Source organism: Bombina bombina, chromosome 6 (genome assembly GCF_027579735.1).
Source record: "Bombina bombina isolate aBomBom1 chromosome 6, aBomBom1.pri, whole genome shotgun sequence".
NCBI classification, from domain to species: domain Eukaryota; kingdom Metazoa; phylum Chordata; class Amphibia; order Anura; family Bombinatoridae; genus Bombina; species Bombina bombina.
The window spans coordinates 653,225,695-653,239,924 of NC_069504.1; the positions used below are offsets into that span (position 1 = coordinate 653,225,695).

The window sequence follows — 14,230 nt, forward strand, 5'->3', positions numbered from 1 at the left end:
GTAACATAGTATTAATTACGGAATCAGAGAAACCTCTATGACTGAGAATCAAGCGTTCAATCTCCATACCTTCAAATTTAAGGATTTGAGATCCTGATGGAAAAAAGGACCTTGCGATAGAAGGTCTGGTCTTAACGGAAGAGTCCACGGTTGGCAAGTAGCCATCCGGACAAGATCCGCATACCAAAACCTGTGAGGCCATGCTGGAGCTACCAGCAGAACAAACGAACGCTCCTTTAGAATCTTGGAAATCACTCTTGGAAGAAGAACTAGAGGAAGAAAGATATAGGCAGGATGATACTTCCAAGGAAGTGACAATGCATCCACTGCTTCCGCCTGAGGATCCCTGGATCTGGACAGATACCTGGGAAGCTTCTTGTTTAGATGAGAAGCCATGAGATCTATTTCTGGAAGTCCCCACATTTGAACAATCTGAAGAAATACCTCTGGGTGAAGAGACCATTCGCCCGGATGTAATGTTTGGCGACTGAGATAATCCGCTTCCCGATTGTCTATACCTGGGATATGAACCGCAGAAATTAGACAGGAGCTGGATTCCGCCCATACAAGTATTCGAGATACTTCTTTCATAGCCAGAGGACTGTGAGTCCCTCCTTGATGATTGACATATGCCATGGTTGTGACATTGTCTGTCTGAAAACAAATGAACGACTCTCTCTTTAGAAGAGGCCACGACTGAAGAGCTCTGAAAATCGCACGGAGTTCCAAAATGTTGATTGGTAATCTCGCCTCCTGAGATTCCCAAACCCCTTGTGCTGTCAGAGACCACCATACAGCTCCCCAACCTGTCAGACTTGCATCTGTTGAGATCACAGTCCAGGTCGGAAGAACAAAAGAAGCCCCCTGAACTAAACGATGGTGGTCTGTACACCACAACAGAGAGTGTCGTACAATTGGTTTTAAAGATATTAATTGTGATATCTTTGTATAATCCCTGCACCACTGGTTCAGCATACAGAGCTGAAGAGGTCGCATGTGAAAAAGGGGATCGCGTCCGATGCAGCAGTCATAAGACCTAGAATTTCCATGCATAAGGCTACCGAAGGGAATGATTGAGACTGAAGGTTTCGACAAGCTGAAACCAATTTTAGACGTCTCTTGTCCGTCAGTGACAGAGTCATGGACACTGAATCTATCTGGAAACCTAAAAAGGTTACCCTTGTCTGAGGAATCAACGAACTCTTTGGTAAATTGATCCTCCAACCATGTTCTTGAAGAAACGATACAAGTTGATTCGTATGAGATTCTGCTAAATGTGAAGACTGAGCAAGTACCAAGATATCGTCCAAATAAGGAAATACCACAATACCCTGTTCTCTGATTACAGATAGAAGGGCACCGAGAACCTTTGTAAAAATCCTTGGAGCTGTTGCTAGGCCAAACGGCAGAGCCACAAACTGGTAATGCTTGTCTAGAAAAGAGAATCTCAGAAACTGATAGTGATCTGGATGAATCGGAATATGCAGATATGCATCTTGTAAATCTATTGTGGACATATAATGCCCTTGCTGAACAAAAGGCAGAATAGTCCTTATAGTTACCATTTTGAATGTTGGTATCCTTACATAACGATTCAATATTTTTAAATCCAGAACTGGTCTGAAGGAATTCTCCTTCTTTGGTACAATGAAGAGATTTGAGTAAAACCCCAGCCCCTGTTCCAAAACTGGAACTGGCACAATTACTCCAGCCAACTCTAGATCTGAAACACATTTCAGAAATGCTTGAGCCTTCACTGGACTTATTGGGACACGGGAAAGAAAAAATCTTCTTGCAGGAGGCCTTATCTTGAAGCCTATTCTGTACCCTTGTGAAACAATATTCTGAATCCAAAGATTGTGAATCGAATTGATCCAAATTTCTTTGAAAAACCGTAATCTGCCCCCTACCAGCTGGGCTGGAATGAGGGCCGCACCTTCATGTGGACTTGGGAGCTGGCTTTGGCTTTCTAAAAGGCTTGGATTTATTCCAGACTGGAGATGGTTTCCAAACTGATACTGCTCCTGTAGGGGAAGGATCAGGTTTTTGTTCCTTATTGTGACGAAAGGAACGAAAACGATTAGCAGACCTAAATTTACCTTTAGATTTTTTATCCTGTGGTAAAAAAGTTCCTTTCCCCCCAGTAACAGTTGAAATAATAGAATCCAACTGTGAACAAAATAATTTATTACCCTGGAAAGAAAGGGAAAGCAAAGTTGACTTAGAAGACATATCAGCATTCCAAGTTTTAAGCCATAAAGCTCTTCTAGCTAAAATAGCTAAAGACATATACCTGACATCAACCCTAATGATATCAAAGATGGCCTCACAAATAAAGTTATTAGCATGTTGAAGAAGATTAACAATGCTATGAGTATTATGATCTGTTACTTGTTGTGCTAAAGCTTCCAACCAGAAAGTTGAAGCTGCAGCAACATCCGCAAAAGATATAGCAGGTCTAAGAAGATTACCTGAACATAAGTAAGCTTTTCTTAGAAAGGATTCAATTTTCCTATCTAAAGGATCCTTAAAAGAAGTACTATCTGCCGTAGGAATAGTAGTACGTTTAGCAAGAGTGGAGATAGCCCCATCAACCTTAGGGATTTTGTCCCAAAACTCTAATCTGTCAGATGGCACAGGATATAATTGCTTAAACCATTTAGAAGGAGTAAATGAATTACCCAAATTATTCCATTCCCTAGAAATTACTTCAGAAATAGCATCAGGGACGGGAAAAACCTCTGGAATAACTACAGGAGGTTTAAAAACTGTATTCAAACGTTTAGATTTAGTATCAAGAGGACCAGATTCCTCTATTTCTAATGCAATTAAGACTTCTTTAAGTAAAGAACGAATAAATTCCATTTTAAATAAATATGAAGATTTATCAGTATCAACCTCTGAAACAGAATCCTCTGAACCAGAAAAATCACTATCAGAATCAGAATGATGATGTTCATTTAAAAATTCATCTGAAAAATGAGAAGTTTTAAAAGACCTTTTACGTTTACTAGAAGGAGGAATAACAGACATAGCCTTCTTAATAGATTTAGAAACAAAATCTCTTATGTTAACAGGAACACCCTGAATATTAGATGTTGATGGAACAGCAACAGGTAATGGAACATTACTAAAGGAAATATTATCTGCATTAACAAGTTTGTCATGACATTCATTACAAACAACAGCCGGAGGAACAGTTACCACAAGTTTACAACAAATACACTTAACTTTGGTAGATCCAGCATCAGGCAGCAATTTTCCAGAAGTATCTTCTGATTCAGGGTCAATCTGAGACATCTTGCAATATGTAATAGAAAAAACAACATATAAAGCAAAATTGATCAAATTCCTTAAATGACAGTTTCAGGAATGGGAAAAAATGCCAATGAACAAGCTTCTAGCAACCAGAAGCAAATAAACAAAGAGACTTAAATAATGTGGAGACAATAATGACGCCCATATTTTTTAGCGCCAAAAAAGACGCCCAGATTATTTGGCGCCTAAATGCTTTAAGCGCCAAAAATGACGCCACATCCGGTGACGCCGACATTTTTGGGGCAAAATGTCAAAAAAATGACGCAACTTCCGGCGACAAGTATGACGCCGGAAATGACAAAGAAATTTTTTTGCGCCAAAAAAGTCCGCGCTAAGAATGACGCAATAAAATGAAGCATTTTCAGCCCCCGCGAGCCTAACAGCCCACAGGAACAAAAGTCAAATTTTAAGGTAAGAAAAATTGATTATTCAAATGCATTATCCCAAATAATGAAACTGACTGTCTGAAATAAGGAATGTTGAACATCCTGAATCAAGGCAAATAAATGTTTAAACACATATATTTAGAACTTTATATAAAAGTGCCCAACCATAGCTTAGAGTGTCACAAAAATAAGACTTACTTACCCCAGGACACTCATCTACATGTAGTAGAAAGCCAAACCAGTACTGAAACGAGAATCAGTAGAGGTAATGGTATATATAAGAGTATATCGTCGATCTGAAAAGGGAGGTAAGAGATGAATCTCTACGACCAATAACAGAGAACCTATGAAATAGACCCCGTAGAAGGAGATCATTGAATTCAAATAGGCAATACTCTCTTCACATCCCTCTGACATTCACTGCACACTGAGAGGAAAACCGGGCTCCAGCCTGCTGCGAAGCGCATATCAACAAAGAATCTAGCACAAACTTACTTCACCACCTCCATGGGAGGCAAAGTTTGTAAAACTGATTTGTGGGTGTGGTGAGGGGTGTATTTATAGGCATTTTGAGGTTTGGGAAACTTTGCCCCTCCTGGTAGGAATGTATATCCCATACGTCACTAGCTCATGGACTCTTGCTAATTACATGAAAGAAAAATAGACTTTATTAAAAACAATATTCAGCACACGACGTTTCACGGTCTCAGACCGTTTTTATCAAGTGTAATACAGTTTCTAAGATAACCACGGTTTATAAACGCTCTTTTTCGGCGTCCTCAGGGTCACATTGCGCCTGCGCTCACATTCTGTACTTGATTGGTTACCAGGGGAGGTGTGGTAGGCACGTCAGTGATTCATTCATAAATTTCCTTTCAATCTCTCTGAATAGGTCCGTATATTCAGAGAGATTGAAAGGAAATTTATGAATGAATCACTGACGTGCCTACCACACCTTCCCTGGTAACCAATCAAGTACAGAATGTGAGCGCAGGCGCAATGTGACCCTGAGGACGCCGAAAGAGCGTTTATAAACCGTGGTTATCTTAGAAACTGTATTACACTTGATAAAACGGTCTGAGACCGTGAAACGTTGTGTGCTGAATATTGTTTTTAATAAAGTCTATTTTTATCAACATTAGACTTGCCACGGACCTTTGAATTTTTGAATTTCTAAACGAACATCTTTATCACTCCTCACTGGTGGTCAGTAATAGCCACGTTTTTTATACAGAGGAGAGAGTCGTTCTGTGCATCACAGTTATACACACTGGTCGCTACAGTGTCAAGTCATCTCAGAGGAGCTTGCAGTATACCGTGGAGCAGTTTGCTGGGAGACTGTAAGAGCCCAGAAGGCACATATAGCACTATTTCAGTGCTTTGGATTCTGTAAGTACGGGATATTTGAGTGGGGAATTCTCTGACATCATTGACCCTGCACTATTGTGGTGCCTTCTTTCTTTGTTATATCTTTGAACCTACAGGATTGTACTCCAACTACTTTCAGAAGAAGCAGCCTGCCACAGTCTATCGTTACCCTCTGCTGGGACACAAAAGTTTATTATCTCTGAATGCGGGAACACCCCTTTTTCCTGAAACAAGGACATTTTCATCAGAACTGATAAGTGCTAACTGCATTCATTAATTGAAGTTTTATAATACTTTTGCTTTTTTATTTTTGCACTGGTTTGACACCTTCAATGTGATATATTTGTGTTTTAAGCATTGATTATTTGGTTTAATACTTTAACATATCACGTTTAGCACATCTAGGCGCATCCAATTTAGCATATTTATATGTGTTATATATATATATATATATATATTTATATAAAAGGCAAAGACAAGAAAAAAGCGCACAAAAGCACCTACATAGTGCAAATCAATTTTATAATTATAAAACACACACAAAAATATGATAAAAAGTGAGCTCCCGCAGGGTGTCTACTCACAAGAAATACCCTCAAACAAATGAGGTATGTACAGGCTCTTAGAATATATTCCTCACTGGCAGTGATGTTTTTTTGCCGGTTCTCAGGTCCCTTCAAGTGGATCGATCTTTCAATCCCAGGTAAATATCAAGGGGGTCCGTCACATAAAGGTCCTTGCTGCATGCAAACAGAGTCCTAGTGTCCGGATATAACCGCTTCAAATGCGGCTTGTACATGTTTAAAAATACAGCTCACTCGGAGCTCCAAAATCAGCTGTGAACTAATCCTTTGACGCAAGGTGGGCGTGGCCTTATATATTTGTAATTTCCACTGGTGTGTATATATATATATACCAAACAGAGGGCCAGATTACAAGTGGTGTGCTATTTAGCGTATATTTAGCTAGAATTAATCGTTTTGCATGTGTATCACAAGTTGAATGTAAAAAGTTTGTGCGCGAGCAAAACCTGAAGCGACCTAACCAAAGGACTTCACGATATTGCCTATCGCTTGCACATACACACACACGTATATATATATATATATATATATATACATACACACACACACACACACATACAGTCGTATGCAAAAGTTTAGGCACCCCTGACAATTTCCATGATTTTCATTTATAAATAATTGGGTGTTTGGATCAGCAATTTCATTTTGATATATCAAATAACTGAAGGACACAGTAATATTTCAGTAGTGAAATGAGGTTTATTGGATTAACAGAAAATGTGCAATATGCATGCAAACGAAATTAGTTAGGTGCATAAATTTGGGCACCCTTGTCATTTTGTTGATTTGAATACCTGAACTACCTAGCACTGATTAATTGGAACACACAATTTATATGGTGAGCCCATTAAGCCTTGAACTTCATAGACAGGTGCATCCAATCATGAGAAAAGGTATTTAAGGTGGCCAATTGCAAGTTGTTGTTCTCTTTGACTCTCCTCTGAAGAGTGGCAACATGGGGGTCTCAAAACAACTCTCAAATGACCTGAAAATAAAGATTGTTCAACATTATGGTTTAGGGGAAGGCTACAAAAAGCTATTGCAGAGATTTAAGCTGTCAGTGTCCACTGTGAGGAACATAGTTAGGAAATGGAAGACCACAGGCACAGTTCTTGTTAAGGCCAGAAGTAAAATATCGGAGAGGCAAAGGCAAAGGATGTTGAAAACGGTCAAAAACAGCCCACAGACCACCTCCAAAGACCTACAACATCATCTTGCTGCAGATGGTGTCACTGTGCATCATTCAACAATTCAATGGGAGAGTGATGCGGAAGAAGCCCTTTCTGCACACATGCCACAAACAGAGTCGCTTGAGGTATGCAAACGCACATTTGGACAAGCCAGCTTCATTTTGGAAGAAGGTGCTGTGGACTAATGAAACAAAGATTGAGTTATTTGGTCATAACAAGGGGCGTTATGCATCGGGGCAAAAGAACACAGCGTTCCAAGACAAACACTTGCTAGCCACAGTAAAATTTGGTGGATGTTCCATCATGCTGTGGGGCTGTGTGGCCAGTGCCGGTACTGGGAATCTTGTTAAAGTTGAGGGTCGCATGAATTCCACTCAATATCAGCAGATACTTGAGAATAATGTTGAGGAATCAGTCACAAAGTTGAAGTTATGCCAGAGCTGGATATATCAACAAGACAACGACCCAAAACACTGCTCAAAATCTACTCTGGCATTTATGCAGAGGAACAAGTACAATGTTCTGGAATGGCAATCCCAGTCCCCAGACCTGAATATCATTGAAAATCTGTGGGGTGATTTGAGCAGGCTGTCCATGCTCAGCAACCATCAAACCTAACTGAACTGGAGATGTTTTGCAAGGAGGAATTGTCCAAAATACCTCCATCCAGAATCCAGACACTCATTGTAGGCTATAGGAAGCATCTAGAGGTTGTTATTTCTGCTAAAGGAGGCTCTACTAAATATTATTGCGATATTTCTGTTGGGGTGCCCAAATTTATGCACCTGTCTAATTTCGTTTTGATGCATAATGCACATTTTCTGTTAATCCAATAAACCTAATTTCACTACTGAAATATTACTGTGTCCTTCAGTTATTTGATAGATAAAAATAAAATTGCTAATCCAAACACCCAATTATTTATAAATGATAATCATGGAAATTGTCAGGGGTGCCTAAACTTTTGCATACGCCTGTATATATATATATATATATATATATATATATATATATATATATATATATATATACACACACACACACACATACATATATACACACACATATATATATATATATATATATATATACACACACTATATATACACATACACACATATATATATATATATATATATATATATATATATATATATATATATATATATATATACACACACATATATATATATTTTGAAATCAAGAAGGGGCACCAGCGCTAAAAAACTGTAACACTTCGTATTTCTTAGTTTGGGTTCTGTATAGGTCACTTTTAAGTGTACGCGTGCTGCCTATGATGCAGTGTACCCTTGTCACTGTAAGTAATAAATATTAAAAAGAGAAAATCAAATAGTGGCGCACAGCTGATTACTATTGGTGTATATGTAGAAGTAATATCAATATATTGCTGGTTGGTATGTCATAGAAATAAAGTACATATGTCCAACAAATAGGTTCGTAGTCCAAGTTATTTCTTATAATTCAACAGTTTTTTTCCTTCTAAGGTAAGTAAGATGTGCTTACCAGAAAGTACCTCAATCCTATGAGGTAAGGTGTCAGCTTTTTTTTGTGGTTTACAGATGGTAAGATAACAGGATCTGGTTATTGGATACAAGATAAAGATCCTCACCTCCATAGAGAAAAGAAAAGAGTCCAGGAGTCTCCATTACTGTTCGTCAAACAACACCCAGCTGAAACATCTTTACAAGAGAGTCCAGGATCTCCATTAAAGGCATACTACGGGAAGTGCAGGATTTCCCATTTAAAAGAAAAGAAGAAAAGTTTTACCTCTCGACAAGAGTCCAAGAACCATCTGTAAACCACAAAAAAAAGCTGACACCTTACCTACACCTGATTTTCTCTTTTTATTATTATATATATATATATATATATATATATACACACACACACACACAAACATGTATACTTTTGAGCCCTTTCAACACCTTTTCATATACCTTATACATTTAAATCACTGTTTAAACATTTTCAAAATAAACATATTTTATGTGTAATAGGTATATTTGTTTGAAATTCTTTATTTAATATATTATTTAATATATTATTCATGTATTTTGTTATACATTTATTTTAATCCTAACATTTTACTTCAGGCCTCAATGTTTCAAGCTCAACACACAACCCACCACTTGCGCTATCCATTGAAAGTATAGAGCGTGCTAAAAAAATGTTGGCCATGCTAACATTCTCAGGTAAAAGTTTTCTACCATTGACTTGTAATACCAGATTTGCGTTATTCTTAGCACCGGGTTGTGATATGGATAGCACAACCTGCACTATTGATAGCGCTCCACTTATAATCTAGTTGGGGCAGACAAGCACATTACCATGGTGATCACTTGAAAATTAGAGAGATAAAAATGTGTAATCCCTTCTTTGAAATAAGGGACCTCATTATCCTCTAATTAAGTCAAAGGGGGAGATAGGGGTTCTGCAATAGGCCCAATAAAACTCCATTAAAAAACTTACTTTATGGCCAGTGGAGAGGAGCAGCTGGCAACCCTCTAATTCTTTATTTTTCTTGTTCCAGATTCTATCTTTCACACTGTGGTCTTTAGATACAAGTTACAGTAAAATTCAATTAATAACTAAATAATAATCATTATGAGGTGTTCAGGTTTTGTATTTTGTAGTTAAAATAGGAGTAAGGAGTCACCAATAATTTTAGTTAGAACATACCTAGCACATTCCTCTCTTGCCCTTGAAGCAGCAGTTTCCTGGAACAAAGATCCACTGTGTTTAAAAAACTTTTCATACTGGTATCCTCTATCCTGTGGATAAATCCGCCGATAACCTCCCAGATGACTATCCTCATATTTTTCTAACTGTTCCAGCCAAGCAGCTTGGGTGCTTTCCAATTGTTCACGTCTTAACATAAAATAACAACAAAAAAAGTTATAAGGAAACAATAACCTTTTTACTATGGTAAAACATAATTTACTAGCAAGTGTCACAAATCTGCACACACAACGGTAAAGAGACATTTAATTTACCATTTCATTCCCTATAAAGAGCTGACTTACAAGTGTTGCACAATAGATAGAGGAGGGTGCATTATCCGTTGTGCGACCTTGTGCAAAGAATAATGGGCAATTTAAATGGTTAAATTGGTTGAGTTAAGAGTTGGTTTTAAGAGCAATCCAAAATACCACTGTAAAATGTTGTGCTTTTTATGACCTGAATTAAACCATTATTATTAGTATAGCACAGAGCTACATTAAATAGTACTTGTGCATCATTGGCTTAGCGCACCCACAGCAATATCCAACTTTATTTTACGCTGCATCCTCATACAAGTCTATTATGTGAGGGATTTAGTGCACCTCCTCTAACGGACATGCAATTGTTAGTGTGCCCTAGATTTGAGAGCTAAAAAATAACTCTGGACGTGTAATATCAGCGCAATAATAGAATTACTATTGATTGTTCTCAAGCGATGTTAATGCACTATATTGCTAATATTTTTGTGCTGACTAATCCTCAAATTATGTTTTTACCTCAATACAACCTGTGGCTGCTGACATATGCAGCAGGGCTTGGTCTGTTTGTTTACTCTGTAACATTGTTTTCATCTAATGTAATATTTAATCTAATTTTATCTTTAAAGGGACACTAAACGATGGAAAAAACGTATCTTCAATCGCAAGATTATAAAATTATAATAATCTTTGTAATGTGCATTGCGTTTCATAGTATTACCGTTCTCAATATATCCTTCTTTGAAAGTTTATTGATTTCCAAACCTACCCCTAGGCTATTCTTTTGCATCCTTTAATCGTCAACAATAACCTGGGTTATCAAAATATCGGACTGTGGCCGTTATGCGCATGCGCGATCTTATGCACACGTCATCCAATACGTCACTCAGCCTCAAACCAGCAGACCCTCTGAATTGCAATTAGAAAGCTGATGACAATGATACATAGAGCAGGAAAGAATGGAGCGCTGTGTGCACGCGTGAGTAAGCGGATCGCAATGCACATGCCCCTGATGACGAAATCGTTACTTAATGATATGCGTGGAAACACAATCGGATTGTCAATTTAGTTTGTTAGTGAACGGCCCATAATAGAGGGTTGGCTTTAGTTACATCATACCCGAAATATAAAATTATACTTTCAATATATTCAGAAAGATCATTAATCTGTAAAAATAGGTAAGTTATGAGCTATAAACTTTTGTGATACAAAATTGGTGATCTAATTTTGTAAAAATTTAAAAGTTTTGGAATCCTTTAACATTGTTTGCAAATGTATCCATTGCATATAATTTCTTATTCCACCGGAAACTTGAAATGTGTTTTATTGCAAAATGGTACCAGTTATGCATCTCTTCTAATTGCTCACTCCACAAAACTTAAAGAAGAATATGAAAATATCAAAATGGTCTTGTAGACGCTCTGGCATTGTGAGCAACAGTGGTCTATTTATGTTGATCTAAAGATGGAGAACTTCTTGCTTGGGCAGCAAAGTGGATGTACGAAGTACCTTTGCTTCATCTGGGATAGTAGGGCAAAGCAAGATCATTGGAAAAAAAATTACATTGCTTTCAAGGGAAGACATGAACATCATTGGTTGACAGAGAGAAAAAAAAAATCTTCCACCACTACATATCAAACTTGGACTGATGAATCAATTTGTTAAGGCCATAGACAGAGATGTAAATTCTTCTAATACATTTGTAGATTGTTCCTTGGACTGAGTTTTAAAAAACGAAAAGCAGGAATTTATATAATATAAAATTCATGAATGATTGTCACGGAGCAGCTGCCTATACCAGACTAGAGGGTTGATCCGGTGGTCTAACTGTGGGCAGGCTGTGTCACAGGTCCTTCCCTTTCCCCTCCGCCCTGCCATCAGGTGGGCATGACAGTTATGGATGCCAGGCTGCAAGGACGACCCCTTCACCAGTTGGATTATTATGTTTGCCACCAGTTCCCCTGTTGCAGTAACTGAACTTTGCTCTGAAAGAGCTGATCGCAACCCCGCTTTACCCCTTTCCACTTGGCCTGACCCCAGCCGGAATCTTATGGAACTATTTGCCATCTGGGATCGCCAGAGATTTCCGCTGGAGTTTGACCTAGGTCGCTCTGAAAGCCCTTAGCTCCAGAGCTCCGCTCTTTTGAGGACTTTACAAGCAGACGACGGGCATGGGTTGGGGGAGATCACTCAGGAGCCTGGTTTTTTTTTACACCCCCCACCTTGGACTGTTCCGGAGGCCTTTCCAGGCTACCGCTCCAGCCCCCAGTAACAAATCATGTTGCATTTTGGACGGTGTCATCTGGGGAATAGCCGCCGCTCCCTCGGGATCATCCCCAAACCATGACCTATCCATTGTGGGAATCTCCATGTTCTTCTGGCCTCTATGATGGTGCCAGACTGTCTGGAGGGGGTATATTGTTCTCCTAATGGGATTAGCAGATGGCAATTGTGTATAAATACTGTGAGTTTTGTGTGAATAAATCAGTTCTTGTTTCACCTTAATACTGGTCTTGTCTGGTTATTAGGGTGGGCTACTTGCTATTATCACTTCCAGCACTACAGCTACAGGTTCTAGGGTTGAAGAAGGTCCCTTTTGGCGGAGATACTCAGTCGGGGTATCCAGAATCCATCACAATGATCTTAAAGCTTCTGCCTGGTGCAGTTAGAACTTATTTGGTAACCACAAAGCAGACAATTATGAAGATTTGGTGCAAAAAACTAAATTGGTGCTTACCTGATAAAATTATTTCTAGATATGGTGAGTCCACGGCTTGAGTAATTACTGTTGAGAATATCACTCCTGGCCAGCAGGAGGAGACAAAGAGCACCACAGATAAACTGCTAAGTATCACTCCCTTACCCACAACCCCCAGTAATTTGCCCAAAGAGAAATGGAGAAAAAGGAGTAACACAAGGTGTAGAGGTGCCTGAGGTTACAGTCAAAAGAACAACTGTCTTAAAATAAAGGGTGGGGCCGTGGACTCACCATATCCAGAAATAAAAATTTTTATCAGGTAAGCAAAAATGTTGTTTTTCTATCCTAAGATATGGTGAGTCCACGGCTTGAGTAATTACTGTCGGGAACCAATACCCAAGCTAGAGGACACGGATAAATAGGGAGGGACAAGACAGGCAGTCCTAAACAGAAGGCACCACCGCTTGAAGAAACTTTCTCCCAAAAGAAGCCTCAGCCGAGGCAAAAGTATCAAATTTTGAAAAAAAAAGTATGTAGAGAAGACCAAGTTGCAGCCTTGTAAATTTGTTCCACAGAAGCTTCATTTTTGAAAGCCCAAGAAGAGGAAACAGCTCTTGTGGAATGAGCCATAATTATCTCAGGAGGCTAACAAATTATATTTCGTAACCAAAAAGAAAGAGTAGTAGCAGTAGCTTTCTGAACTTTACGTTTCCCAGAGAAACAGACAAAGAGGGCAGAGGACTGGCAAAAATCCTTAGTCGTCTGTAAGTAGAATCCAAATTGTGTAACAAATGTTCTTTGGAAGAAGAAGGATTAGGACACAGAGAGGGAACAACAATTTCCTGATTGATATTTCTATTAGAAACAAACTTAGGAAGGAAACCTAAGTTAGTACGAAGAACCGCCTTAACGGCATGAAAAATAAGATAAGGGGAATCACACTGCAGAGCTGAGAGTTCAGAGACTCTTCAAGCAGAAGAGATAGCAACAAGTAACAAAACCTTCAGAGATAACAACTTAATGTCTATGGAATGCAACGGCTCAAACGGAGCCAGTTGTAAAACTTTAAGAACAAGGTTAAGGCTCCAAAGAGGAGCAACAGATTTAAAGACAGGCCTGATTTTGACCAAGGCCTGACAAAAAAGATTGCCCATTTGGCACATCCACGAAACGATTATGTAGTAAAACTGATAAAGCAGAAATCTACCCCTTCAGGGTACTGACAGACAATCCCTTCTCCGGGCCTTCCTGAAGAAAAGATAAAATTCTAGGAATTCTGATTTTACTTCAAGAGTATCCCTTGGAATCACAGCAATAAAGATATTTACTCCATATCTTATGGTAAATCTTTCTAGTAACAGGCTTACGAGCCTGAATCATGGTCTCAAAGACCGACTCGGAAAAACCATGCTTAGACAAAATTAAGCGTTTAATCTCCAAGCTGTCAGCCTCAGAAAAAACGATATTTGGATGAAGGAAGGGACCCTGAATCAGGAGGTCCTTCCTCAGAGGTAGTCTCCAAGGTGGGAGAGATGATGACATCTCCACTAGGTCTGCAAACCAGATCCTGCGAGGCCACGCAGGGACTATAAGAATCACCAACGCCCTCTGTTTGATATGAGCAATGACTCGTGGAAGGAGAGCAAACGGAGGAAACAGGTATGCCAACCTAAAAACACAAGGAACC

At 38.9% G+C, this 14,230-nt stretch overlaps 1 protein-coding gene across 1 annotated transcript in view; it reads right to left on the reverse strand.

Annotated features, from left to right (window-relative positions):
- The window catches only part of TTLL13 (tubulin tyrosine ligase like 13), a 162,880-nt gene that overhangs the window by 110,008 nt on the left and 38,642 nt on the right, over nt 1-14,230 (reverse strand). Inside the window, exon 11 of the mRNA XM_053717702.1 lies at nt 9,547-9,735. Coding sequence (XP_053573677.1) covers nt 9,547-9,735 — 189 coding nt within the window. The remainder of the gene's footprint in view (nt 1-9,546; nt 9,736-14,230) is intronic.